The sequence below is a fragment of the Podarcis liolepis genome (genome assembly GCF_965112155.1).
Source record: "Podarcis liolepis genome assembly, chromosome: 10".
In the NCBI taxonomy this organism is placed as follows: Eukaryota; Metazoa; Chordata; class Lepidosauria; order Squamata; family Lacertidae; genus Podarcis; species Podarcis liolepis.
The window spans coordinates 57,259,518-57,286,818 of NC_139562.1; the positions used below are offsets into that span (position 1 = coordinate 57,259,518).

A 27,301-nucleotide genomic window follows, 5' to 3' on the forward strand; every position below is an offset into this window, starting at 1 on the left:
CACATTCTTAGAATTTCTCACCCCTGGAAGGAAAATGTGACAGGGATAGAAACATTAAGCTGTCATCATATTTACTGCCTGTTTTGAAGCTGTTTTTTAAGCAGCGTGGAATAATAGCTATTGCAGTGGAATAAGGGCATTAAACACATACAATCCAATATGCCGTATTTTTCTGTCCCCTATTTTTGGGGACTCAGTTTTAAGAAAATGGGGGGAGTTGGCCCACATATAAGACGCCCCTTAATTTTTGACATTATATTTTTTTGGGGGGTGTAGTCTTATACACTGAAAAATACGGTACTTTGTTACACACTGGGCTTTTTTGGTAAATCTTTTCATAGGACTGTGCTTCTGGTTTGGCTCCTATTGCATATTAAAAGTTTAGTAGGAACCCATGATTTTCTCAGTTTCTTTTAAGACTTACATCGAAACAACAGTCTTTGTCAGTGGGGAGTTAGGATTTGGGAATACTCGTTAACTAACAATAAAGGTCAGGTGTGTTATTATATAACTGAGGTGTGTCAATTGTTTGTTTTCCCCATTTGGAAACTTAAGTAACTGGATTTGTATCCGATGCTGTATATTAGACTGCAGAAGTTTTGAAAAGTTAACTATTCAAAACAGGAATGGCATTCTTTGTAAAATGCTCTTGAATCTACGCTAGTGTAAAAATACACACTATTTTAAACATAGTTGAAAAAGCAATAGATAAAAAATTAAGAGTCCTGAAAGCCTTTAAAAAAAAAACTTTATGTAGGTCACATATACAAGATAAAACAGAAGACAGTATAAAATGGAAAATATTTTGAACTGTCATACAAACAATTTTACACTCTTGACTGTACAATTTATCTTTGAATTATTTACAGATATACATGTTCTATGAGCTGGTGCTGAATTTACATTGAACTTTTGAGATGGCAGATTGACAATTCAGTATTTTATAATATCAAACTTCCACTTTTTCATTTTATACATTTACAAGTGTGGCTTTTTTTGATAGTATACATATACAAAATGTTGCCGTGAGGAGTGCTTCTGTTCAGGGCTCCAGCTACATGACTCCATTCACACAAATACACACCCTTGGTTATTGCAACCCCCCTCCTCCATCCATGCCCACGGGGTATGCTCATAGCTGCCAACGTTTCCCTTTTTTAAAGCGGAATTCCCTTATTCCGAATAGGATTCCTCGCAAGACAAGGGAAATGTTGACAGCTATGGGTATGCTTAGTTCCCCTGTTTCAAGTATCCCCCCCTTTCCCCTGCATGGGGTGGGGTTTTGTTGTGGGGTGGGGTGGGTGAACCACCCCACCCACTGCTCAGTCCTAGCTACGTTGATTTTTAGATGTTTCTCCATTGATTTATATGCGTAATTTTCTCTTCTGGCCACTGGGACACTGAAAAACATATTACCAGTGTGAACTAGGAAGTCACCTAGTTTTTCAGCCGGAACTCGCCGGAACTCAGTTCCAGCATCTCTCAGATGGGTGCCATTGCCATTACAGTCATACCTTGGCTTACAGAAGCTTCAGGTTGTGTGATTTCGGGTTGCACACTGCTCCGAACCCGGAAGTACCAGAACAGGTTACCTCCGGGTTTCGGCACATGCGCAGAAGCGCTGAATTGCGACCCGCACATGCACAGACACGCTGCTGCGGGTTACGAACGTGCTTCCCTCACGGATCACGTTCGCAACCTGAGCATCCACTGTATAAGGGAAGAAGAGGTGTTCATGGTGTTTTCCGGCACCTCATTTTTCTAGAAAAATAGCACTTGCAGACAATGAGGTGATTCTACTCCACATTTTTCTGTCTTCCTGTTCCAGCCACCTGACTAAGTTGTCAATTCCCCCCTCTCAACTTTCTGTGCCCCTTAGCCATCAAGGAGCTGGGTTTTTTTTATCTTCAGACTTTTTGTACCTGTGCGTCCTTTGTCAGCCAGTACTTCTCTCTTGTGTCTCAGTGGTACAGTTCTGGTTACATTAGCACAAGGGTGGGAAGAGTCAAATCAGAATTAATATTGGCATATAGATACACACCCATAGTATAAAGCGGTTTCCTCCAAGATTGAACTGGTTCCCCCAACAGCGACAATGCCTAGATGTTTTTCCAGCGGTTTTATACTCCCAACAATTGGTTTCCTGCTCATCAGTGGGTATGACAATTAGAATTTTGTTTCTGATGGTGCCTGTGGGGTGGAAAGAAGCAAATTAAAAATGGCTCTCAGCTTTTGCAAGTTGCTTTTGAGTTTGCCTTTTGGGAGAAAAAGACGAATAAATATTAATATCAAAAAGAAAGTAAAAAACGCCTTCCCCAGCAGTCTCCCAAAATTTCAAGTTATGTTAGGAGTTGACCGTCACTATGCAGTTGTGTCTTCTGTTGACTAGATACGCAGCCACTGCTTAATTTGTCGCTGCCATAAGGTATAGCAATATTGATGGAGCCAGTCAAATGGAAGGCATAAGGTAAAGGCAAAGGGACCCCTGACCATTAGGTCCAGTTGTGGCCGGACTCTGGGGTTGCGGCGCTCATCTCGCTTTATTGGCCGAGGGAGCCGGCGTACAGCTTCTGGGTCATGTGGCCAGCATGACTAAGCCGCTTCTGGCAAACCAGAACAGCGCACGGAAACACCGTTTACCTTCCCGCTGGAGCGGTACCTATTTATCTACTTGCATTGCATACTTAAACTGACCATGCCTATTGGGGCCTCAGTTCTACCTTCCTGTAAAAGGGACTTCACTTCTTTCTTTTAGCAGATCGGTTTCAGGGCAATAGCCCCCCCCCCATGCTACTATCTTTACTGATGATTTAAAAAATTGGGTAGGGAAGTGTCCCTTACCATGAGCTCCCGACTGCGTAGTCCATTCGTATTGATTACATAATGATCCTTGTCTTCTTTTTCCTGTAACGGAATAGACGTGTTAAGAGTTAGTGAGGGATATGGGTTTCTCTTCTTTCCTTTAAGTAGCTGGTAGGGTTGAGCGATATATCAATACATCATCCAAAATCGGTTTGAAGTCCATATTGTGGTATCAGTTTCTTGATTTTTGACCTGGCAATATATCGTGAATCATGACGTTTGTGGGCTATGGAAAAATCACAATGCGGGGAAAACCAGGAAGCCATCTTGCTCTGCGTAGCTCCACCCTTATTCCAGACATTGCGATATATAGGCATATCGCAATGTTTATCTGGTGATATATATCGCGATGTTGAAAACCAGATATCGCCCAGCCTTAGTAGTGGGCACTGGTCCATTAGGGCAAGTGGGGTGCTGCCACACCACATAGGCGGGTTTAAGGGAGCGCAACCGGTTCACCTGCCAAGCCAAGAGGGTGCCACAAAGGGCACCTCAACAATGACAAACAATGGGAGGTGGGAGGTGGAGGGGGCACTAAGTTTTGGTGTGGCACAGGGCGTCACTGAAATTTTAAAGCCCAAGTCGGCCACTGCCCACCACCTTTAGTCTGCACTCAGGCAGTCCCTTCCTGCCTTCTTTATATCTGGTCCAGGAGACGGCTTAGGTTCAAACTCATTTGTCTCTGTGCTGTCCCTTGTAAAATTCAGCAGGGAGGAACATGGGGGCAAAACATAGAATGAATTGGCTCTGCCTACAGTGCCACCTACTGTTGGCCTCCCTGCTTTTCACCCTACCAGCCCTAGCCAACACAGCATTTAAAGTATCAGTTTGTTCGTAGTTTTGCCAAACTGACCTCAGTACTGTAATTCAGTTTGAGATTCTACTCACAACAGGAATTACTTTTATTTCAACTAAATCTGTCTCCAGGCCAAGTTACTATGGATGGAGGGGTAGTCTTAGAAACCTACCTATATGCAAATGTACAGCTGTGGTTTCTAATATGAACAAAAGGTAAGACGTTTGCCCAAGTGGAGATCAGTTACTGCAGCCTTTTTCTTACCATATTGGGTTTGTACTTTGGTGTGCTGAGCTCAAGGTCCTTTTTTAGCAATATGTATAAAACTGCATCATGGATGGTGAGGAAAAACATGGACGGCTTAATTTCATCATCAAAAAATCCACATCTTTCCAGTTTATCCAGAACGCCGTCTGGAGGGGGAAAGAAAACAGGTTTCCAAACCAGGAAAAAAGGTTAGTAAAAAATCTCAAGCACAACATTCAAATTAATAATAATAATAATAATAATAATAATAATAATAATAATAATACATTATTATTTATACCCATCTGGCTGGGTCTCTCCAGCCACTCTGGGCGGCTTCCAACAAAACACTAAAATACAATAACCTATTAAACATTAAAAGCTTCCCTAAACAGGGCTGCCTTTAGATGTCTTCTAAAAGTTTGGTAGTTATTTTTCTCTTTGACATCTGGTGGGAGGGCGTTCCAAAGGGCGGGTGCCACTACCAAGAAGGCCCTCTGCCTGGTTCCCTGTAACTTGGCTTCTCACAGCAAGGGAACCGCCAGAAGGCCCTCGGCACTGGACCTCAGTGTCCGGGCAGAATGATGGGGGTGGAGACGCTCCTTCAGGTATACTGGACCGAGGCCGTTTAGGGCTTTAAAGGTCAGCACCAACACTTTGAATTGTGCTCGGAAACGTACTGGGAGCCAATGTAGGTCTTTCAATATTTTATTTCAGATTCAGGAACTTGGTCGCGGGCTTCCCAACTCGTCACTTTCATAAATGTTTCGCTTTGAAACAAACAGAGGGGCAAACCCAGCACCTGACACTGATTGTCAGGTGTCAAGCTGGCAGTAGATTTTGGAACTGGCAACCGGAGAGATGATAGGCAGGGATGCACCCATCTTGCTCTGCCTAAGAAGCTCTAGGTAGATAAGCCTCCACAGCAAGGAAATCTCTTTACACTATCAGGCCAGAGCAGATCAGCTGGTATCTCTCATCATTGCAAAAGGTCAGGCTTACTCATATGAGCAACTAGAAGACTCAGTTTTAATTGCTCATTGTTAGCTGTGCTCTGCCTTTCTACGTCAGGCAACATCACCCCAAACTCCACAGGACCTTGGTTTAACGTTGATGCCATTTGGTACAAAGCAAGAGTATTCCATGTGACCCTAAAGCTTAAAATATAGATTAAAAAGGGTAAAGGTAAAGGACCCCTGACAGTTGTCCAGTCGAGAACAACTTTGGGGTTGCGGCACTCACCTCGCTTTACTGGCCGAGGGAGCAGACGTTTGTCCGCAGATAGTTTTTCCGGGTCACGTGGCCAGCATGACTAAGCTGCTTCTGGCGAAACCAGAGCAGCGCACGGAAACACTGTTCACCTTCCCGCTGAAGTGGTACCTATTTATCTACTTGCACTTTGACGTGTTTTCAAACTGCTAGGTTGGCAGGAGCTGGGACTGAGCAATGGGAGTTCACCCCATCGCAGGGATTCGAACCGCCGACATTCCGATCAGCATGCCCTAGGCTCTATGGTTTAACCCACAGCGCCAAATAGCCTCATCCTCAGATAGCCTCTGAGGAAATTGTTCTAACTGCCTACTGTAAGTAGCTGAGATCTATTTCTGGGTAACTATATTTAAGATTGGGGTGCCAGGCTACACTGTGTTCATCACTCGTACAAATGAAGAAAAAGTGCCACTGAAATTTCTGGGAATCATGCGTAAGTAAGTACTTTTAGCATTTTAGGGACAGACTTAAGATAAGAAACAAACTTTGAGCATGCCACTGCTGTTCTTTAAATAATCAAAAATAGAACGGGGTCAACTTACCGTGTGCTCCCACAATATATACATCCACATCAATCCGGACAAATTCTTTCAAAGTCTGTTAAATGAGAAATTTACAGATAGGTTGACGGCAGGATTAACTGTTAAAAGCTTGCTTCTGTCACAAGCTTACTAGGTGACTGTAAGCAAGTCACCACTTCCAAACTTCAGAGTTCCTCCCCACTCTCCCATTCCTTTCGGCAATATTTGGATGGTAATTCTGGCTTTCCATACAGGATTAATGAAATAACATGCGCAATGTGGTTTGAACACACCGAAGTAATATATCCATGCCGTGTCTTATTGGTGCAGTATACAGTCGTACCTTGAATCTCAAACGCCTTGGCTCCCGAACAAATTGGCTCCCGAACTATTGAAACCCAGAAGTGAGTGTTCCGGTTTTCAAATGTTCTTTCAGAATCCGAATGTCTGATGGGGCTTAAGTGGCTTCCGATTGGCTGCAGGAAGCTCCTGCAGCCAATAGGAAGCTGTGCTTTGGTTTTCAAACATTTTGGAAGTCGAATGGACTTCCGGAACAGATTCTGTTCGACTTCCAAGGTACACTGTAGTCATTTTCGGTTGGATTTTGTGTTTGACACAGTAAAGTCAACTTTTGCCCGTCACTTTCATATGCCTGGTTTTTCACTCCCTCTTGCCGCATGGTGAGATCTGACATGTCCTGAAGAATGCAAACAATCAATGGATTTCTAAAACATGCCTGTTCTGTGGCTCTTTAGGGTTACAGGTTTTTGTCCACTGAATGAGCTGTGCAGAATAAACATGTATTTTGTTCCAGCGTGGTATAACGTCAGACTAGGATTTGGGAAGCTGAGGTTGAAATTGTTACTTGGACTAAATTCAGTTGTTCGCCATTTATCAGTCTAACTTATCTCACAGGTTTGTAGTGCGCATTACAAAAAGGGGTACAGAAAAAAGCAATGTACACTGTGCTTTGGGGTTCTTAGAGTAAATCTGAGACACAAATGTAATAAAATGAATGAATAATTAGCTTTACACTTGTTGGCTGGAAGATGTACGGAGGACAATTACCTGTCCAAGGACTCTCAAAGCAGAAACATCAAGAAACGACACAGCCGAGAAATCAAGGATGACGCTGTGTGTGTCGATTTTCGGAACCATGATGTTGGGAGGAAGGTCTGAGTTCCAGTCTATCTGAACTGGCAAGTCGCTGGTATATGTGGGCTGGTCCAGTTCTTCAATTCTGTTGTTGTCCAGCTCTTCGTCAGAGTCGCTTATGCCATTAACAGTGCAAATCAAGCCTTTCTGTATCAAAGGAAGAAAATGATCAGAATTCCAATTATTAATGAAAAGATAACTTAGTACACTAGACTGCCATTTCTACAGGTAACCTGTTTACCTATAAGTTGCTGGGCAGGGGGAAACAGGAATGAGAGAGAAATTCTTTAAGATAGTAATGGTTTGTAAATCTTAGAAGAACGTAAGTGAGAAAGAGAAAGCATAGGGCTACTTCAGGCAATATTTTTTTGTGATTCCTAGGCTCTAAGTCCCAAACTTCATTTTATGCCGCTCCCAATGCCTCCTAAAGCTGGTCTTTTCTTCAGTCACTTAAGAGTTCCTTCCTTCCTGTTCATTCATTTCCTCCTTGTTTTCCCTGGGTTTTTTTTAATGTCCCTCCACCAACCTCCTACATAGTTTCAGAACAGCTGGCAGTATTTTATTTGAGTGTGTGTGTATATATATATGTGTGTATATATATATATGTGTGTGTGTATAAACATTTTTTCCTGGTCATATGACTTAGTAAAAGTACATTTTCCCACCAGCTGAGAACAAACTGGCATACTTTTTCAGAGTAGTAGACAATTGGTCTACGTTCCAGATTAGTAAACCTAGAGCAGGGGTCAGGAAACCTTTTCAGCAGGGGGCCGGTCCACTGTCCCTCAGACCTTGTGGGGGGCTGGACTATATTTTGGAAATAATAATAATAATAATGAACGAATTCCTATGCCCCACAAATAACCCAGAGATGCATTTTAAATAAAAGGACACATTCTACTCTTGTAAAAACACGCTGGTTCCCAGACCATCCACCGGCCGGATTTAGAAGGCGATTGGGCCAGATCCGGCCCCTGGACCTTAGTTTGCCTACCCAGGAGCTAGAGCAACCCCAAATAGATTATTCATGAAGGAACGTGATCCTGGAGAGAGAAAATGTTGCACACCCCAGTCCAAGAGATTTTAGGGTTTGCTTGTTTTTTTTAAAAGAAATCTTAGTTTTTATTCAAAAACTTTCCTCAACTGCCAGCTTTTTATGATCTCAGGAAGGCTCTAAAAACTGCCGCTTTCCGTCTCTTATGGTAAAATGGCATTGCTGAACATTGTATCACTTGATGGCAGCCTGGCATGTGTCTTACACCTAAGACTACTGCTAATGCCTACTTGTTTTGAGTATATGTAATATTTGGAGTATATGTAATATTTGCTTTCCCAGTAGTGATGAATGGAAGTGAGAGCTGGATCATAAAGAAGGCTGATCACCGAAGAATGGATGCTTTTGAATTATGGTGCTGGAGGAGACTCTTGAGAGTCCCATGGACTGCAAGAAGATCAAACATCTCCATTCTGAAGGAAATCAGCCCTGAGTGCTCACTGGAAGGGCAGATCCTGAAGCTGAGGCTCCAGTATTTTGGATACCTCATGAGAAGAGAAGACTCTCTGGAAAAGACCCTGATGTTGGGAAAGACGGAGGGCACAAGGAGAAGGGGACGACAGAGGATGAGATGGTTGGATAGTGTTGTCGAAGCTACCAGCATGAGTTTGACCAGACTGCGGGAGGCAGTGGAAGTCAGGAGTGCCTGGCGTGCTCTGGTCCAGGGGGTCACGAAGAGTCGGACACAACTAAACAACTAAACAACAACAATATTTGTGAGCACCCACTAGCCCCATTGACTTTCAAAAAATGATCTTCAGACTCCTGCAAGGTTTGTTGACTGGGATGAGACCCTTGTAAATTCCGTGAGAGGTCTGCACTATTGAATGAATGCAGGATACTTACAGGTGTGACTTGAAGCTCGCCTTTCTTCAGCATCCTTCTGATTTTCCTCAGGGCTTTGTTGCGCTTGCGTAGCACCCTCAGTGGCTTGAACCCAACCTGAAACATTTGGTTTGATTTGGTTTAGCTTGTTAAATTCACCGCTCTTGTAAGTTCTGAGTGTTACATGCACCTTGTACTCAGCTACATTAGTCAAAATACAGCGTTATAAATGCGTTATAACACTGTGACACCAGACGGAACCGTACAGCTGAAATCGCGACTCAATGCTTTTTTCGGTTGTGAGCTTTCCAACCGTTTTTTGCATAGCGTTTTCAGAGCGTTTTTTAATAGCTGCGTAGATCTAGCCTTTGGTTCACTGTCCAGTATCCAATATTACATGAAAAATAATTTCTGTTAAGGAATTATCACCCACTGTCTCCAAGATTCTTAGGGGTTCTGGGCACTCACCCAGGGTCTGTGTTCTTTTGGAGAATTGAAACACAGCGGAGACTATTGTAGATTTAAGAAATATGACTTATTCACCCAGTTACCCTGGCAACCTTCCAAATTCCCAGTCTCTGTTCACACCTCAGAGCAAGGGGGAAAGAGTTCTCTTGCATTGCCAATGGTCCTCAATGGCCCTGTCTTGTTTCTTAATGGCCCTGGCATGGCCAGGTCGTCTTGCATAGGCTATTCCAGGAATTCCTCTGCAGCTTGTATTTCTCCCTTCACATCCCAAATACAGTGGTACCATGGTTCTTGGAATTAATCTGTTCCGGGAGTCCATTCAACTCCCCAAACCATTCAAAAACCAAGGCGTGACTTCTGATTGGCTGCAGGAGCTTCCTGCACTCAAGCAGAAGCTGCGTCAGACGTTCAGCTTCCAAAAAATGTTCGCAAACCGGAACACTTACTTCCAAATTTGCACTACCATTTATTAATTTCTAGCATTTCAGGGGGTCTCCTCCCCAAATCTATGACAATATGCTTACCGCTGCAATCAATTTGTCCTTGAAGAATTCAATATTAGCAAAGAAGATTGGGGATGGGCATCTGAAAATTTTCACTCCCTCTGGCTCATATATCTAGGTCAAAAATACGCATATTAGTTTAGCACATCGTTTCACAATCAACAGGCAGACACCAACTGCTGCAACCAAGAATCAGGTTCTTACATCTCTATAATCCTTCCTGTTTCTGTAGATGTCGCTTCTTCCAACATTAGCCAAAACTGTGCATTTTGGACTGAAAAACAAATAGAAAAATCAAATGAGTTGACTAACACACCGTAAGGGGTATTCATCAGACTTCCATTTCAATAAAGATGAACGCCTTTGATGGGACTTGTAGTCCAACAACTGTAGGGCCATAGGTTCCCCATGTATAGAATGGTATTGTTAAGTTTAAACCAACTTGTGATTCGAGAGCCCGCCCCCCCCTCCCCCGGCTTGGGGATAAGAAAGACACAAGGACACAGTATTAATTGGCTAGAAAAGGCCACAACTTTATTGATTACAGCATGTGAGAGGTATTGGCATAGGCAATGGATAAACAGCAGAGCTTGACTCCACCCCCTCAGGGAGGGGTGAGTCTAACAAGGGTTAACCACCAGTGGGAGGAGCCTGTTGATGCAAATACAACCGAAAGTTCTCCCCTGATGTCACCAGGGGTCGTGCCATGGCCCTAGCCACCAGCAGAGCATCGGACAGGATCCACGACCGCCGGATTCCTTTAAGGGAATCCCCGTAAAGTGAAGGGGCAGGCGATGGTCACACTCTGCCCTTCCATACACCAACCACATATTCCAATGCCTAACTGCCAATACCAGAAAGTTGTGACGATTTGCTACGAGGTAGGCGAAAAAACAAGTGGCCAGTGCCAATTTGCCAATTGGGTAAAAACTCCTACCAGCCCCCTTGGGCAACCAAGGCGACCAACCAGAGGTCCATAGCAAGGTCAAGCATGAAGCGATGAACTAAAGGGAAGGGTGGGTGGGTGACCCATTGAAACCTGGCAGCGCAATGGGGGGAAAGAGCTGCCGCGGCCGCATTTGAGCGGCTAAACCCCGCCCCCGAGCTTCCCTCCGATTGGAAGACTGACTGGGGAGCGTGGCGCGGCAGCAATGAAGGCAAGCAGGGGCCGGAACACCCCCTGTGAAGTATGGGAACAGCTCCAGATCACAACCCCTTCCTTCCGGGAGGAGGAGAGGCTTTAGCAAAGTAATTTCCTTGCCCTACGAAGCCCTGATAGCTGCAATTCTGTAAGGGGGTGTCGTTCTCTTTCTAGCAGTAAGTTCTCCATAGCCTCATCAAATTATAAATTTCTGGATTTTTCTGGGGAGGGGAGTCAGCTAGGATATACTGGTATGAAACGGATACATGTTTACGTTTGACCAAGTCTAATGCTCAGAAAGTCCAATGGGACTTATATTCTCAAGTTAATGTACATAGGATTGCAGCAGTATGGAAGTTTGGTAGACACTCAATACATCCTGCAGCATTTTACTCTACGAAAATGTTTGCTGTGATGCAGGGGTGCCAACTTGCATAAAAAATGGGGGGAGCAGCGGTGTCAGGCACAAGCCCCGCAGCTAAGGCATAGTTCCTTCTGCCGCAGAGCCAGGTTGCGATGAAGGAGCCTGCCGTGGGGGCGCTAATGTACGCCCAGTGGCGTAGCATGGGGGGTGCAAGGGGGGCCGGCCGCACCGGGCGCAACATCTGGGGGCGCGCTCGCTGCCTCCGGAGTCGCCAAAGAGCCTCGGGCGCAGACTGTAACAGAGCCCCATGTCTCGCAGAACCGACGAGCTGTGTGCGCGCCCGGGCTGAAGGCATCCGGCAGGCAGCGGCTCTCAGCGCTCGTCGCAGTCCCCGCGCGTCAGGGCCGCGGAGGACGCGCCAGGCAGCCCCTCCTCACAGCCCCGCCTCCGCCGCTGCTGCTGCAGCTGCTGGGCCATGTTGCATTTTCCTCGCCTCTCTGCCCCCCTCCTCCTCCGGGCAAGCGGCGTCGTTTGGGCGGCAGCGCCAGCGGCAACTCGCCTCAGATCGGCAGGTTAGGGGTTAGGGGGGGGCGCAAATTACTTGCCTCACCCCGGGTTAGGGGGCGCAAATTACTTGCCTTGCCCCGGGTGTTGACAACTCACGCTACACCGCTGTGTGCGCCCCCTCTCAAAATTGCGCCTGGGGCCATGGCACCCCCATCACGCTATGCCTCTGTCTTCTGGCCGTTAATCTTTTTTTTTAACCATTTAACTGTATGGATTGCATTTTTAATTATTATTTTTAAATTAATAATTATTACATGAATCTGACAAGTTAGGAAGATGGACTCACAATTGTGCACGGAATATAACAGTGAGGAGTTCGAATCCTACTCCAGCTGCCAACCCAAGATCCAGACCCAGCAAGATGCCAGCAAGGAAGGTCACGATCCAGATAAGCTGAGAAACATAGATAGATATTGAACAATCAGGTATCATGGACACATTTATCTACTTGCACTCTGACGTGCTTTCGAACTGCTAGGTTGGCAGGAGCTGGGACCGAGCAACGGGAGCTCACCCCGTCGCGGGGATTCGAACCGCCGACCTTCTGATCGGCAAGCCCGAGAGGCTCAGTGGTTTAGACCACAGCGCCACCCGTGCCACCTTAAAACACATGGTTTCCCCCAAAGGCATTCTGGGAACTGTTGTTCATTAAATACACTTCCAATGTATGGTGTTGATGTGACCAAAACGCTTCTCTCGGGTTTTGGAGCGTATGGATTGTTCAGCTGCCTCTGTGATAGTGCAGGTTTTATATGCATGCTGAGCTTGGCCTTCTTATAGATAGGCCTTTTGAAAACTACAGTGGTGCCCCGCAAGACGAATGCCTCGCAAGACGGAAAACTCGCTAGACGAAAGGGTTTTCCGTTTTGGAGGTGCTTCGCAAAACGAATCTCCTATGGGCTTGCTTCGCAAGACGAAAATGTCTTGCGAGTTCCTGTGGGTTTTTTCCCCCTCCCCCCCTTTTCTAAGCCGCTAAGCCGCTTATCAGCTGATCCGATAAGCTGATAAGCCGCTAAAAGCCGCTAAAAGCCGCTAATAGCGCTAATCCTCTAATCCATCAATGGGCTTGCTTCGCAAGACGAAAAAACCGCTAGACGAAGAGAATCACGGAACGGATTCTTTTTGTCTTGCGAGGCACCACTGTATTGCTCTTACTGTGGAATGCCATATTTTTCGCTCTATAAGACACACTTTTCTCCTAAAAAATAAGGGGAAATGTCTGTGCGTGTTGTGGAGCGAATGCGCGGTCGATCGCTGGCTCCCTTTCTGGCTCCGCCCCCTTGCCCAGGCCTCCATTGTTGAATGTTCTGCAGACGGAGGCTGTTTGTTTCCACTGCGCCATGTGACTGGCTGATTAGATTATCTGTCTGGAAACTGTAGAAACAGCTCTCTTTCCTTTCCTAAAGAAGTTGCAGAACTGTGAGTTGAACCCCATAAAAACAGGATTTCCCCCCTTTGCAAAGTAAGCTCAACAACTTTGAGCTGATCCTCAAAAAAAGGGGGCTTTTTTCCTTTGCAAAAGAAGCTGCACAACTGTGAACTGATCCTCAAAAAAGCAGGGCTTTCCCCCTTTCCTCCTCTAAAAACTAGGTGCGTCTTATGGTCAGGTGTGTCTTATGGCGCAAAAAATACGGTACATATCATGAATGCGTTCCAATTCTATTGACTAAGTGCAATTACATTAAGTGGGTGCTATGGATTTGTGAAGCATTTCTCCCAACAAATATAAAACAAAGCTCGCTACAAGGGAGCCAATGAGTGCACATTATTATTATTATTATTATTATTATTATTATTATTATTATTATTATTATTACACCGCCCTATGCCCGGAGGTCTCAAGGGCGTTTCACAGAATAAAATCAAAAGATAAAACCACAAAATACATAATCAAAATAAAAACAACAACCCAATAACCCACATTTTAAAAGGGCATAGGATCCTCACAACATTCATGCCTCTCCCCCCCGCCCATGTCAGAATTCCTTGTTCTGTCTGGCGAAACTCAAATGGCAACAATTTTCTGAATGAACACCTTTCACAATCAGTTTTAAAGGAGAGATTTCAAGAGTCTTTCTCAGCGAGGTTTCTGTTGTTACGGATACTTACGCAGTCGTATCTGTCCTTGCCCCACAAAATCTTGATCTCCTTGAACTGCATAAGCATTCCTTTTAAATTTCCCAGAGCCAAAGCTGCGAGGACTGACTGTCAATGAAAAAACAAAACGCACTTCATGGTGGAATCTAGACACATATTTTAAAAAACGCTGTGAAATTGCTTTTTTTTTAAAAAAAAAACTTTTTCGAAAAATATTTGGAATTTGTCATAAGCTCACCATCGCCACCTAGTGTCACATTTGTGTAATGCACTTAAAATGCATTTAAAATGTTATATTTGCAGCTGTATAGCTGAGACCCATGTTTAAGGTCAGATGGGGGGGGGGAATAGTACTGTGTGTACTAAAATGCTGTGATTCCCAGGGTGTTGCTGCTTCTCTCCCGTTTCTTCCTTGCTTCCTGCCACCACTATGGTGTCAAACTTCGCTGTGTGTAATGCATATACTGCAACATGAAATATTCACCATGAGGGGAAAAATAGTGGCACCAAATATACCTTCCCCCCCCCCCCACTTGCCCACGATGAGGAAAGTGCTAAAATATTAAGCAAGCTCAAAATAACCCAACAATACTTTTTTTAAAAAAAAATGGAGATGAGAGGCCTTCTTACACACTTAATTATTCTATAGAAGGGCCTTGATTCTCTCTAAAACCCTGTGATGAGACTAGTTGTTCCATCCACACCAGAGATTTAAAGTTCATTTCCCAAAGAATTCTGGGAACTTCAGTTTGTTTGGGGTGCTGGGATTTGTAGCTCTGCAAGGAGTAAACTACAGTCTCTAAGATTCCCGACGGGGGGTGGAGAGGGAGCCATGACCAGTAAAGCGATATAAATTTGATTTAAATGTATGGTGTAGGTGTCAAGTAAACCATGTAGACCCCAACAGAAACACCTATACTGTTAGGCAGAACAAATTTGGGGCATCGAGACATGGCAAATTGCCTGTTATTTTTACTATTACCATTGTTATTGGGAAGTGGGGCGTTGTTTTTATTCTCTAGCTCAGGAAGTGAAAAAATGTGGGCCATTTTGGAGCCTTGCTTTCCTGCTGCCAGGTAATTCCTTGCACAGAAAATGACTCTATGTAGATCTGGGGAATATCTGGCAAGCATGGCGTTAGGTTCCACTGGCGATGCTACAGTTTTTGTTCCGTCCCATTGGAAAGAATGGCATTATTTGTTGAATGGCTATTATTCACATAGAAGTCTGTACCTTCTGCAATGGTTCCAAAAGATGACCTATGGCCAAGATGACAATCAAGACAATGACAGCTGAGAGGAGTCCAGCAATCTGCATGAGAAAAGCCCGTTGTCAGTCTGCATCCTAGAATACTGCTTTCTCAAATTCAGTTAGTGCAGGATCTCGTCTTATCCAATACCTACTTGTGTTTTGCCTCCCGTGCTTTCTTGCACACCCGACCTGGACAGCGAAGTGCTTGCAGCAAAACCTTTGAACGCACCGCCAAAGACATTGCCTATTCCAAAGGCGATTAATTCCTTCAAAAACACCAAAAGGATATTTATATATTATGACCAGACAAGGCATTCTGTAAGCCTTCTTTCTCTAGCAATTTATTTATTTTATTCAAAAGTATTCACATTCCTCTCAGTGTCCTAGGTTCTTTAAATGTAGAACTGGCATCTGCAGCAATCACTTACCTGGTTAGCATCGATGGGATAATCGTGCTTTATGGAATACACCTTCGCCACGGAAAAGGCCACAGCAAAGCCAACGATTGCGATCGCGAAACCGTCACCCACACAGCTTTCAAAGATACCTACATCTGGCGAAAAAGGAGCCTGAAACCTGAAAGCAAAGGTCGGGGGGGGGTTAAAAAAGCAGGGCATAAATAACCTTTGTAGCATGTTAAGAAAGATGTGATGTGCTGCCTCCATGTGTGTGTATCACACACAGCACAATCCACAGTGTTTGCAAGTGTGACTGACTTTAATATCGACAGGACAGAGTGAATTAACTCCATTTTTGCTGTCTCTTAATGCAGGTCAAGCTGGGACGCGGGTGGCACTGTGGGTTAAACCACAGAGCCTAGGACTTGCTGATCAGAAGGTCGGTGGTTCGAATCCCTGTGACAGGGTGAGCTCCTGTTGCTCGGTCCCTGCTCCTGCCAACCTAGCAGTTCGAAAGCACGTCAAAGTGCAAGTAGATAAATAGGTACTGCTTTGGCGGGAAGGTAAACAGCGTTTCCGTGCGCTGCTCTGGTTTGCCAGAAGCAGCTTAGTCATGCTGGCCACATGACCCGGAAGCTGTACGCCGGCTCCCTCAGCCAATAAAGCGAGATGAGCGCTGCAACCCCAGAGTCGGTCACGACTGGACCTAATGGTCAGGGGTCCCTTTACCTTTTTAATGCAGGTCAATGAGCCTGAAGAAGAAGAAGAAGAAGAGTTTGGATTTGATATCCCGCCTTTCACTCCCTTTAAGGAGTCTCAAAGCGGCTAACATTCTCCTTTCCCTTCCTCCCCCACAACAAACACTCTATGAGGTGAGTGGGGCTGAGAGACTTCACAGAAGTGTGACTGGCCCAAGGTCACCCAGCAGCTGCATGTGGAGGAGCGGAGACGCGAACCCGGTTACCCAGATTACGTGACTACCGCTCTTAACCACTACACCACACTGGCTCTCACAGCCACCCCCACCATGAACCAGCACCACCAGGATTGGAAACAACAGCAGCAGATACGTTCTACACTGTGATAATAATGGCTCTCCCCTCTCCTCCTCCCCAAGGCTGGCTTTTGTTATTGACTTTTCAAGAAATAACTGGAAGGTCCTGAAGCAACACTTCCCTTTGTCTCTTTCCTTCCACCCCCTGCTAAGGTGGATATACTTCAGTCTCCGTGTGAAAAGAAATAATAGAAACAGTAGTTTGGGTCAGAAAACAAGATGGACCCAGGGAGCAACAGAGAAGAGGAAAGCAGAGAATCGGGCCCTGTGAGATAACAGTATAGAGTGGTACCTTGGTTCTCAAATGCCTTGGTACTCAAACAACTTGGAACCCAAACACTGCAGTAAGTGTTCCAGTTTGCGAACTTTTTTCAGAAGCCGAACGTGCTCCGTTTTGAGTGCCACACTTCTATTTTGAGTGTTAGGCTTCTGATTTGAGTGCCACGCTTCCATTTTGAGTGTTACACTGAGGTCTGTCCTTTTTTGCTATTTATTTTGCGTTTTTGTTTTTGCAGGCTTTTTTGTTTCGTTTTTGTGACTGTGTGGAACCCAGTTCCGCTACTGAGGAACTGGGCCGAAAAGAAGCCGCCCGCTCCCTCTGCGCCACGCGCGCCTGTTCCCCGGCAGCGCAGCGGGCCAAAAGCGAAGTGGCTTCAGCTGCAGCCCCGTTTAAAACAAACAAAAACGCCGAGCGGATTCCTGATTGGCTGCACGGTCGGGTCAGATGGTGGTGCGTGTTTTCCACCTAGCAATTTCTTCTTTGACGTTTCGAATGGAAACAGAAGGGGAGGAGAGACAGTGGCTGGAGGAGGAGAAAAGGGGATGGCCGTGGGGTGTGATGATGATGATGATGATGATGGGGGGGGGGAGAGTGCAGAGCGATCTCCTTCTAAAGCTCTTTTTTTCCTTTTCCTCCTCCCCTTCACTGAAACATGGTGTGGTCCAAACCGGCGGCGGCGCTCTGCTGGAGGGGCGCCCGAGATTATTGGGGGGGCAGAGCCCCCCGAACGAATTTTTGAGGGGGCTCGGGCCCCCTCAGGCCCCATGGAGTCGGCGCCTATGTATTCAAGAATAGGGAGTACTTACCCCTTTTCAAGCTTTCCAACAGTGTCTACCTGGAATTTCCCTTTGAAATCGAAACCATAGGATAACCCAGTTGCGATGACAGTCTGGAAAGAAGCAAATTAAAGAAAATTAAAGGATGTTGAATGATGTTGGATTGAAATTAAGTGGTTTCAAGCTGTAATTATGATAAAATGACTTTATTTTTGTAAGTAAAAATTTAAAGTTATAATAATTTAAGATGTTGGAGAGAAAATAAGGTGTTTCTTTTTTTCTTTGTTTTTCCCCCTCTTTTTAAGCTGTAATGCTTTGAGATAAGGATTTGCTGTATAAATAATCTAAACTGGACATACAAGAAGGGGAGGTATGGGGAGGTCGGGGAAATAAGTTATGAGAAAATAAGTTGTGAAATTTATGTGTTTTTAATATTCTTATGTTTGTTTTTTTCTTTTTGTTTGTAAAAAATTGGAAACTCTAATAAATATCTTTTTTTTAAAAAAAGGAAAGAAGCAAAGTAGCCGGCATAAGATTTCAGCAAGGTGTTTCTCAGCTAGCGAGTGGACATATCTTCCATTTGCTAAACCTTTGCCATAATACTTGCCTCCATATTGTCATATTTATCTTAGCTACTTACATTTATATTAGCTGATTACACCTGAGGCTCCAGAAAAAAATTGTTCATTAAAATGGCCAAACAAGCCCAGGCTATATTGAAATATATCGAAATGGGAAAGGGGGCTGGCACCTTGTTGTAGTCCATCACAATAAGAACAGTTTGGCATCGTTTTTGCGGTGACCTTGTCAAAAATATTGTAACACACGGCGGAATTCAGTGTCGCACCATGACAAACATTCCATCTGTTTTGAGCATCTCAAGCCCCCTGTGGCAATTTTGGGTTGTTTGGAGAGGACAGTGGGATAAGCTTTGTTGTACAAACAGAAGTCCTTGCACAGGGCTTCTGCTGTGCCCATAGTTTGCTAAACCTATCTTGTTAACTATAAAGGTAAAGGTACTCCTGACCGTTAGGTCCAGTCGCGGAAGACTCTGGGGTTGCGGCACTCATCTCGCTTTACTGGCCGAGGGAGCCAACGTTTGTCCGCAGACAGTTTCAGGGTCAGCATGACTAAGCCACTTCTGGTGAAACCAGAGCAGCGCACAGAAACGCCATTTACCTTTCCTGCCAGAGTGGTACCAAACTCTTCTTCTTCCAAACTTGATGTGCTTTCAAACTGCTAGGTGGGCTGGAGCTGGGACCGAACAATGGGAGCTCATCCGGTCACGAGGATTTGGATTGCCAACCTTCCGATCAGCAAGCCCTAGGCTCTGTGGTTTAGACCACAGCGCCACCCATCTTGTTAACTATAATGTGATGCAAGTTTAAATGAGCTGTATTTCCTCATAAAAGACAACCTGATACACCAGGAAAACACCAACTGAAGAGGATTATAGGTGGCTCTCTTTTTCTTTCTTTCTTTTTGTATAACAATTTTATTTTCCTCAAGCTGAACAGAAGTGTAATGGTTTGTATCAGTATGTAGGACCAGCTGTGTAAACCATGGGTTGGCAAACTAAGGCCCAGGGGCCGGATCTGGCCCAATCGCCTTCTAAATCTGGCCCACAGATGGTCCGGGAATCAACATGTTTTTACATGAGTAGAATGTGTCCTTTTATTTAAAATGCATCTCTGGGTTATTTGTGGAGCATAGGAATTCATTCTTGATTTCACCCCCAAAATATAGTCCAGCCCCTCACAAGGTCTGAGGGACAGTGGACCAGCCCCCGGCTGAAAAAGATTGCTGACCCCTGGTGTAAACAAACAAATAAATAACTCTTGGTTCCCCCTCCTTTTAAAAAAACAACAAAAACAGAGAGAGATAAACAATTACCACAATGAGTTCAATGGGGATAGGTGCTGGGAGCTTGGTTTTGTAACGTTCATTCAATTCTTTCACGAAAAACACGATGACCAAGATGATCAGCGAAGTGACAAGGTCTGCAATGTTCGTTTTTGTAATCTGCTCGAATATACCTTTCAGCGTCTGTTGCACACACAAGAAAACAACAACAACCATTATGCAGGAAAGGGTTACGGTAATTTACTTTAGCAATTGTACATCTTGTTTCAAGCACTACTAAGGTAGTAATGATACTGGATGCCTCAGAGTCCATCACTTATAAGCGGTGGAAGGAGGAATAAAGAATACTGCACTGAGCTGCTTGGAGGAAACTGTATATAATATATAAATTGATATTGCAAACGTTGGGCTGGGGACCCTGACCGTTAGGTCTAGTCGTGACCAACTCTGGGGTTGCGGTGCTCATCTCGCCTTATTGCCAGAGGGAGCCGGCGTACAGCTTCCGGGTTATGTGGCCAGCATGACGAAGCCGCTTCTGGCAAACCAGAGCAGCACACGGAAACGCCGTTTACCTTCCCACCGGAGCGGTACCTATTTATCTACTTGCACTTGGGGGTGCTTTTGAACTGCTAGGTGAGCAGGAGCAGGGACTGAGCAACGGGAGCTCATCCTGTCGCGGGGATTCGAACTGCTGACCTTCTGATTGCCAAATTCTAGGCTCTGTGGTTTAACCCACAGGCTAAGCAAAAAGGAGCTTGCAAGGGCTGGAGACAAGTTTTTTAACTGCAAAAAGTCACCAGGGTATTTAAAAGAATTTCTTGTGATTACTTCTCAAATACCTCACAATAGCTAGAGAAAGTGGTGGCGCTCCTGAGGAATAATCAGGTGCGGGTCAGAAACACTTACCCATATAATTCCCAAAGGTATATTATATCCAGGAACCGTCAGCTGAAAGATGAATTTCAGTTGGGACACAACAACATGGATGGCTGCAGCTGTTGTGAATCCGCTTATCAACGATTGGGATAAATAGATAACAATGAAGCCGACTCTCAACACACCCAACAGCAGCTGGAAGAGACATAAAGAAACAAACGCTGCTTTTATGGGAGCAGAACAGAAAAGAAACATTATGGGATTTTTATTATTTTTACCTAAAGTGGTCTCCTTTTTGCAGCGACAAACATGTTTTTTAAAGGCCTGTTTTTTTCTCAATACACCTTTAAAGGTTTTTAAATTGTTTCATATCTGGTGAGTTTGGATTTTTAAGAACCTCATTTATAATTTGTATGAAATATACACCTGATTTTTTCAAGTCAAACGGCAAGCATCTCTTAATAAAGGTCTTAAGAATTGGGGGGGAGGGGGAGAACAGAAAAGAAACAGCAATCTTAGAATCATAGAATCATAGAGTTGGAAGAGACCACAAGGGCCATCGAGTCCAACCCCCTGCCAAGCAGGAAACACCATCAGAGCACTCCTGACATATGGTTGTCAAGCCTCTGCTTAAAGACCTCCAAAGTAGGAGACTCCACCACACTCCTTGGCAGCAAATTCCACTGTCGAACAGCTCTTACTGTCAGGAAGTTCTTCCTAATGTTTAGGTGGAATCTTCTTTCTTGTAGTTTGGATCCATTGCTCCGTGTCCGCTTCTCTGGAGCAGCAGAAAACAACCTTTCTCCCTCCTCTATGTGACATCCTTTTATATATTTGAACATGGCTATCATATCACCCCTTAACCTCCTCTTCTCCAGGCTAAACATGCCCAGCTCCCTTAGCCGTTCCTCATAAGGCATCGTTTCCAGGCCTTTGACCATTTTGGTTGCCCTCCTCTGGACACGTTCCAGTTTGTCAGTGTCCTTCTTGCTAGTCTCCTGATATTACTGCTTAGTATCTATAAACCGGGCTTTTTAAAAAGCGCTCTTCATGTACATTTTCTTACATCATCACACTCCCTCATGTTGGGCTAGGTGCCATGAGAACACCCTGTGGTGGCTTCACAATCACACTGAAATGCTCCCTCCCTGATCCCTGGTCCAACTGCATGCTGGGAACTTAAAACCAGAAAAAGTGTCAAAGCAATACAAAAGACATAAAACGCTCACCCAGTAAAATATTACTAAGAACAAGTCCTGTCCCCCTGCTCGCTAAAAGATAAGCACTACCTTTGGAGGCAACCTAATTAACCAAAGACCCAGGTAAACAAAACAAAACAAAATTCTTAGCCTGGTGCCTAAAGACGGACAAGGATGGTGCCAGGCGAGTCTACTTGGGAATATCATTCCGCAAATGGAGAGGCCACCATTGAAAAGACCTGTTCTCATATGGTCACCCTCCGCACCTCCCTTGGGTGAGGCATGTGAAGAAGAACTTCTGATGAAGACCTCAGAGTTCAGGCTGGTTCAGATGGGGAGAGGTGGTCCTTAAAGTATTATGGTCCATAACCATATAAAGTATTATGGTCCATAACCTTTCCATCCATTGGAACAACGGCCCATGAACTGACTCGTGTAAGGTGCAAAGGGAGCATCTGGGCATTAGAGTGACCTGTGTCTCTGGCCCTTTTCATCAGTGTGCTTACTTCCTTCTCACAGGACACTATGGAGTGATTTTGTGGCATGATCTAATGCTTGAATGGACTGGAGCATCAGGGATGGATAAACAGATGAAGACAAGAGTTACAGATATTGCTTGGAAATACTTACCTGAAAGATGCCCGCAAGCATAGTCACCGATGCGGCCACCACGACTCTCTTCTGATTTATCTCATCCATCAATGTACTGTTTGCTAGCGTGCTGTTACTCACTGGATCTGGGACTATTCGTATAACGGCGCCTCCTACCATCAAGCTCAGGACAGGAAAAGGACCTGTGTGGACATTGTAAGAGCTTCAGCTTAAAATATCCTATCAATAAGAGAAACTTGCGCCATGCACTCTTAAGTGTGTGAGCACAGAGTAAATAGGATTAGAATCCCCCTCCATTCGTTAAGGTGTTCCTCAGCCATTCAGATCACACCATGTTCTTCATCCTGAATTTTGTTTTCTGGGTAACCTTTTGATGGTTCAACAACGAAGCCGATTACCTCAAACAGAGATGGGGAGCTGTTGGGTCACCAAGGTGCTGTTGACTCCAACTCCCATCAAGCCCAGCCAACGTGGCCAATAGTCAGGGATGCTGTGAGTTGTAGTCCAGCAACATCTGGAGGGCAAAGGTTCCCCACCCTTGACCTAGAGCAGTGTTTCCCAAACTTGGGTCTCCAGCTGTTTTGGACTACAACTCCCATCATCCCTAGCTAGCAGGACCAGTGGTCAGGGATGATGGGGACTGTAGTCCAAAAACAGATGGCGGCCCAAGTTTGGGAAACACTGACCTAGAGGAATGGTGGGCTCTCCTCCACTGAAGGTCTTCCAGCAGAGGCTCGACAGCCATTTTTAAAGGATTCTCTGCTTCAAGATTTCTTTCATTAAGCGGGAAGTTGGACTAGATGGCTCACGAGGCCCCCTCCACTTCTATGATTCCATAACAAGGTTGTTGATAAAAATCCACTGCATTGTGACTGGAAGCAAATGCCTCTCTCTCTCTCTCTCTCTCTCTCTCTCTCTCTCTCTCTGTGTGTGTGTGTGTGTGTTTACACATACATGTAGTGGACAGATCACATCAATGGGACCGACTTACGTAGGCCTCTGTGTGAGCAGGCCTTTAGTCAAATCACCTCTGACTAAGTGATCTAGGGTACATGAGAGCGCCTTTCTCGTGCGCATGCTCCATGAGAAAAGGAGCTCTCCCCTTAAGTGGTAGGAAATGCTTTGTAGACATGGAATATTTCCCATCATGAAAGTAGATGGAACATTATCGGCTCCTTGCACATAACTCTGAATTACGGTCCTATTCTTTACCTGTTCCATGTTTCTTTCTGCGATACCCACTGAAATCACCCTGTTCCTAAATATTTATGCTGACATATCTGCATGTGATTCTATCAAAATATCACCATGGAGGTATAGCATCTTGTTTTATGGTGTTGTGCCAGTAGCACTATTGGCTCCCTTATCACACAATGTACTGGAGCAGCCATTCTTACAAGTGATGCGTAGCTACAGTATGTTCTATTGGAAGAAGTCTAGGTAAGGTGAATTAAAATCTTGGAGAAGGTGGCACCGTGCCAAGGTCCCTTGGAATGCCGTTCAACTTACCAACCGATATATGTCTGGAAGAGCCGAAGAAAAAATATATAATCACTGGGAAAAAGGCTGCATAGAGTCCATAGCCTGGAGGAATGTTTACCAGCAAAGCAAATGCTAGACCTAAAATTAGAAAGAAGAAAAAGTGTATCACCTTGGAGAATATGATTGCATGTAGGGAAGAGGTGAGCAGTTGGCTACCTTCCAGAACCTGTTGGACTCCCATAACCCCTCACCAGCATGGTCAGTGGTCAGGGATGATGGGAGATGTAGTCGAGCTGAACATCTGGAGAGCCATGGATTCCCAACCAATGATATAGAGGAACCTCTAATATGAAAATAAATGATGTGCTATTTATGAAAGAACTGAAAATATTTACCTTGTAGAACAGCAACGAGCCCCGTGCTAATTCCCGAAACAATGTCGCTGAGAATCCAGTCTTTGAAGCGGTAGGCAGGTAGCCAGGAGATGACAGGAAACAAATTAAAAGCTACTTTCTTTGCTTTCTGTGGAGTGCAGCTGAAAAGAGAATGACTGAATCATGCAAAAGTTAAACTACTGGTGTCATCAGCTGGGTCTAATAAAAGGATGAGAATGTATATAACGGAAAAAATGTTTGCTACCAAGACGACGATACCTTTTTCATCAGGAAACTCTAAGCAGAAGCAAAGAACCTGCAAATACCCAAACTTTGTTTTGAAGACAGTAAATTATGCCCTTCATCATTTTTCTGATGAAAATAGGAACGTCTAATTCAACAACAACAACATTTATTATTTATACCCTGCCCATTTGACTGGGTTGCCCCAGCCACTCTGGATGGCTTCCAACATATTTAAAAACATGATAAACCATTAAACATTAACTATACAGGGCTGCCTTCAGATGTCTTCAAAAGGTTGTATAGTTACTTATCCCCTTGGCTCCGGGGTCACATAACTTCCTACCCTCAAACATTTCTCTGATAAAAATACAAAAGTCCTAAAGAAAAGCGGGACATTTCAGGATCAAATCAGAAACCAGGATAGCTTCTGTAAATCCGGGACTGTCCCTGGAAAACAGGGACACTTGGAGGCTCTGCAAGCCCAAACCCACTTACCTGGGAGGGAGTAAGCCTCCTTGAACTCAGGATGTCTTACATACTATGGTTAGAATTGCATTGTTATGGCCCCATAGACTGGTGCTTTATTGTGGTATTATTCGGCAACACATTCTTAACACGATACCAGTGCATTAGGTTTGGGGCCTACTTGTTTGTTGATCTCTTAAAACCCTCCTAGGTTGTTCTCTGGTTCAAATATTTCCAGAGTGGTTTACGATAAGGAATGCTCAGGGAGGACAGAAACTTCTGATAGCGCAGAAGGGGCCAATAGCTCGCTTGATCTTGGTTTTTTGATCTTGATTTTCTGACGGCTCCTTCTGCGTTGCCATCTGCCCATGGGCAACAGCTAAATCAAACGTACACACCTCTGCTTAGCTGTGAAATGAATGTGGCTTGAGGGTTCCTTTCAGACTGATGCTGGTTTGAGAGAAAAAGCATCAAGCAGCACAGCAGCATTTAAGAAACTACAGGTTAGCTCTGGGCAACACTGTGTCTACATGCACCGGCAGTGCAGCTAGAGTAACTGGCAACATGTACACAGCCGAAGATTCAGCCGCCAGCCCAGCCAGCTTCTGAACAAGGAAATGTAGTGGAAATCTCTTGTCTTTCATCTCAGGTGGCAAAAGGTCCTGGGCCAGCCTTGACATGTAGGGATAATATTATATAGTGGTACCTTGGGTTATAGACGCTTCAGGTTACAGACACTTCAGGTTACAGACTCCGCTAACCCAGAAATAGTACCTCGGGTTAAGAACTTTGCTTCAGGATGAGAATAGAAATCGCGCAGTGGCAGCGGCGGCAGGAGGCCCCATTTGCTAAAGTGGTACCTCAGGTTAAGAACAGTTTCAGGTTAAGAATGGATCTCCAGAACAAATTAAGTTCTTAACCAGAGGTACCACTGTATTGTCTCCCGCACTCTTCAGGATTGGTCTTGCCTCCTTGTTTGGATGGGTCACAGAGCATTATGCGAACGGGATTGATTTGAGTAGCAGTTTGGTTATGTGCATTGAACTAGGTAAAGGTAAAGGGACCCCTGACCATTAGGTCCAGTCGTGGCCGACTCTGGGGTTGCGGCACTCATCTCGCTTTATTGGCCGAGGAAGCCAGCATACAGCTTCTGGGTCATGTGGCCAGCATGACTAAGCCGCTTCTGGCGAACCAGAGCAGCGCACGGAAGCGCCGTTTACCTTCCCACCTGAGCAGTAGCTATTTATCTACTTGCACTTTGACGTGCTTTCGAGCTGCTAGGTTGGCAGGAGCAGGGACTGAGCAACGGGAGCTCACCCCGTCGCGGGGATTCAAACCGCCAACCTTCTGATCAGCAAGTCCTAGGCTCTGTGGTTTAACCCACAGCTCCACCCGCGTCCCTTGTGCATTGAACTACTCAGAGAATTAAGACGAGTCCTTCAAGCTGGTGGTTCTTTCTTGTTTTCTCCTTTAACATGCCAGAATGCTATATGCAGGACCCAGTGGGAAACAAATGATTGGAAATCTTTTCGGAAACCAGCTGAAAAATCTGAATAATAGTAGAAAATCCTGAATAATTACCCCATGGCACCATTAGTATTATTTTTATCCATGTTTACAAAAGAACATCTCTTACCTAAAGCATAATCTGAGATGGTCCACAAAGTTTTTATGGTATCTGGGCACTTTCTGATGCTCTTCATCAAATGCCAGGTCTGAGTACAGTGGCCGAGCCACAACATACTGGTTGCCAACTGGTTCCACCATGTTTCCAGAAAACGCTCCCTTACGAGCTTTTGGAGTCCTCCTTAGCGTTAATCCCGTAAAGCCCTGAAATCAAATAACAGAGTGTGCTTTTAAAATAGCTTAGTATTACGAAGCCCACAGATGAGTGAACTCTAAATTAAGCATTACCACCTTTGAAGATCAAACGGAACAGTATTGAGGCGTTATATTTTTCTCAATGGCCTGCTTCCTCCTTCCTCTTCACACTGCAAAGTGGTGGATCTCTGGGGCAGTCCCTTGCCCCTAAAAGGAAAGCTCAAAAATAAAGGAGGCAGGCTGCTTATAAAGGAGCCAAAAGTTTGGAATTTGAAATGGCCAGGATGTGTGTGTGTGTGTGTGTGTGTGTGTGTGTGTTTCTTTAATGTTTCCTGTAATAATCACGAGAAAAGGGAACACTATTGGCTTTCATTGTTTTTACACTTCAGCAAATTTTGGAACCTGAAACTTGGTTTGTGGGTGAGTTTGGAGTCATATTGAGATTTACAGTAAGCAACAGCCAAAGGTTCATTCTCTGTAAACTGAGAATTCCCAGACATGAGGAAGAAACCTATTAGTTATAATTGGGGGGATTTTGACTTGTTCCAGTAATTTATTATTATGGCCTGTCCTTAATACTCTGGCTTTACAATAGTTATTAGTTCTTCTCAATTGCTTCTGTTTTAAAGTGATCATTCTAAATATTTGTGTTGCTTCTAGCTTTTAGATGTATTTAGATGTATTAAGAAGTTTTCCTTCTCCTAGATGGGCTCCCTTCCCAGGTGAATGAGCCCCA

General features: G+C 44.7%; 2 protein-coding genes across 3 annotated transcripts in view; both read right to left on the bottom strand.

The window, feature by feature from the left end:
- DUS4L (dihydrouridine synthase 4 like) overlaps positions 1-16,159 on the bottom strand; it is a 46,119-nt gene extending 29,960 nt beyond the window's left edge. Inside the window, exon 1 of the mRNA XM_083463720.1 lies at positions 16,066-16,159. The gene's annotated coding sequence lies outside the window, so the exon portion shown is untranslated. The remainder of the gene's footprint in view (positions 1-16,065) is intronic.
- Positions 732-26,787, bottom strand: SLC26A3 (solute carrier family 26 member 3). Of its 2 annotated transcripts, XM_083463455.1 has the most exons (21): positions 26,659-26,787; positions 26,381-26,574; positions 24,055-24,194; positions 23,687-23,797; positions 22,196-22,359; positions 20,397-20,561; positions 19,521-19,673; positions 17,658-17,740; positions 15,548-15,695; positions 15,272-15,385; positions 15,102-15,179; positions 13,881-13,976; positions 12,058-12,164; positions 9,904-9,973; positions 9,721-9,813; positions 8,750-8,845; positions 6,763-6,996; positions 5,716-5,770; positions 3,923-4,071; positions 2,842-2,904; positions 732-2,190 (listed from the first exon to the last, which is right to left on the bottom strand). In XM_083463455.1, exons 2-21 carry the CDS (start codon positions 26,509-26,511, stop codon positions 2,167-2,169), a joined length of 2,274 nt encoding a protein of 757 aa, XP_083319581.1. In that variant the 5' UTR covers positions 26,512-26,574; positions 26,659-26,787; the 3' UTR covers positions 732-2,166. The 2 variants fall into 2 exon arrangements, with proteins under 2 accessions (XP_083319581.1, XP_083319582.1); XM_083463456.1 differs by lacking the exons at positions 26,381-26,574; positions 26,659-26,787 and adding an exon at positions 24,313-24,482.
- Positions 26,788-27,301: the final 514 nt, after the last annotated feature.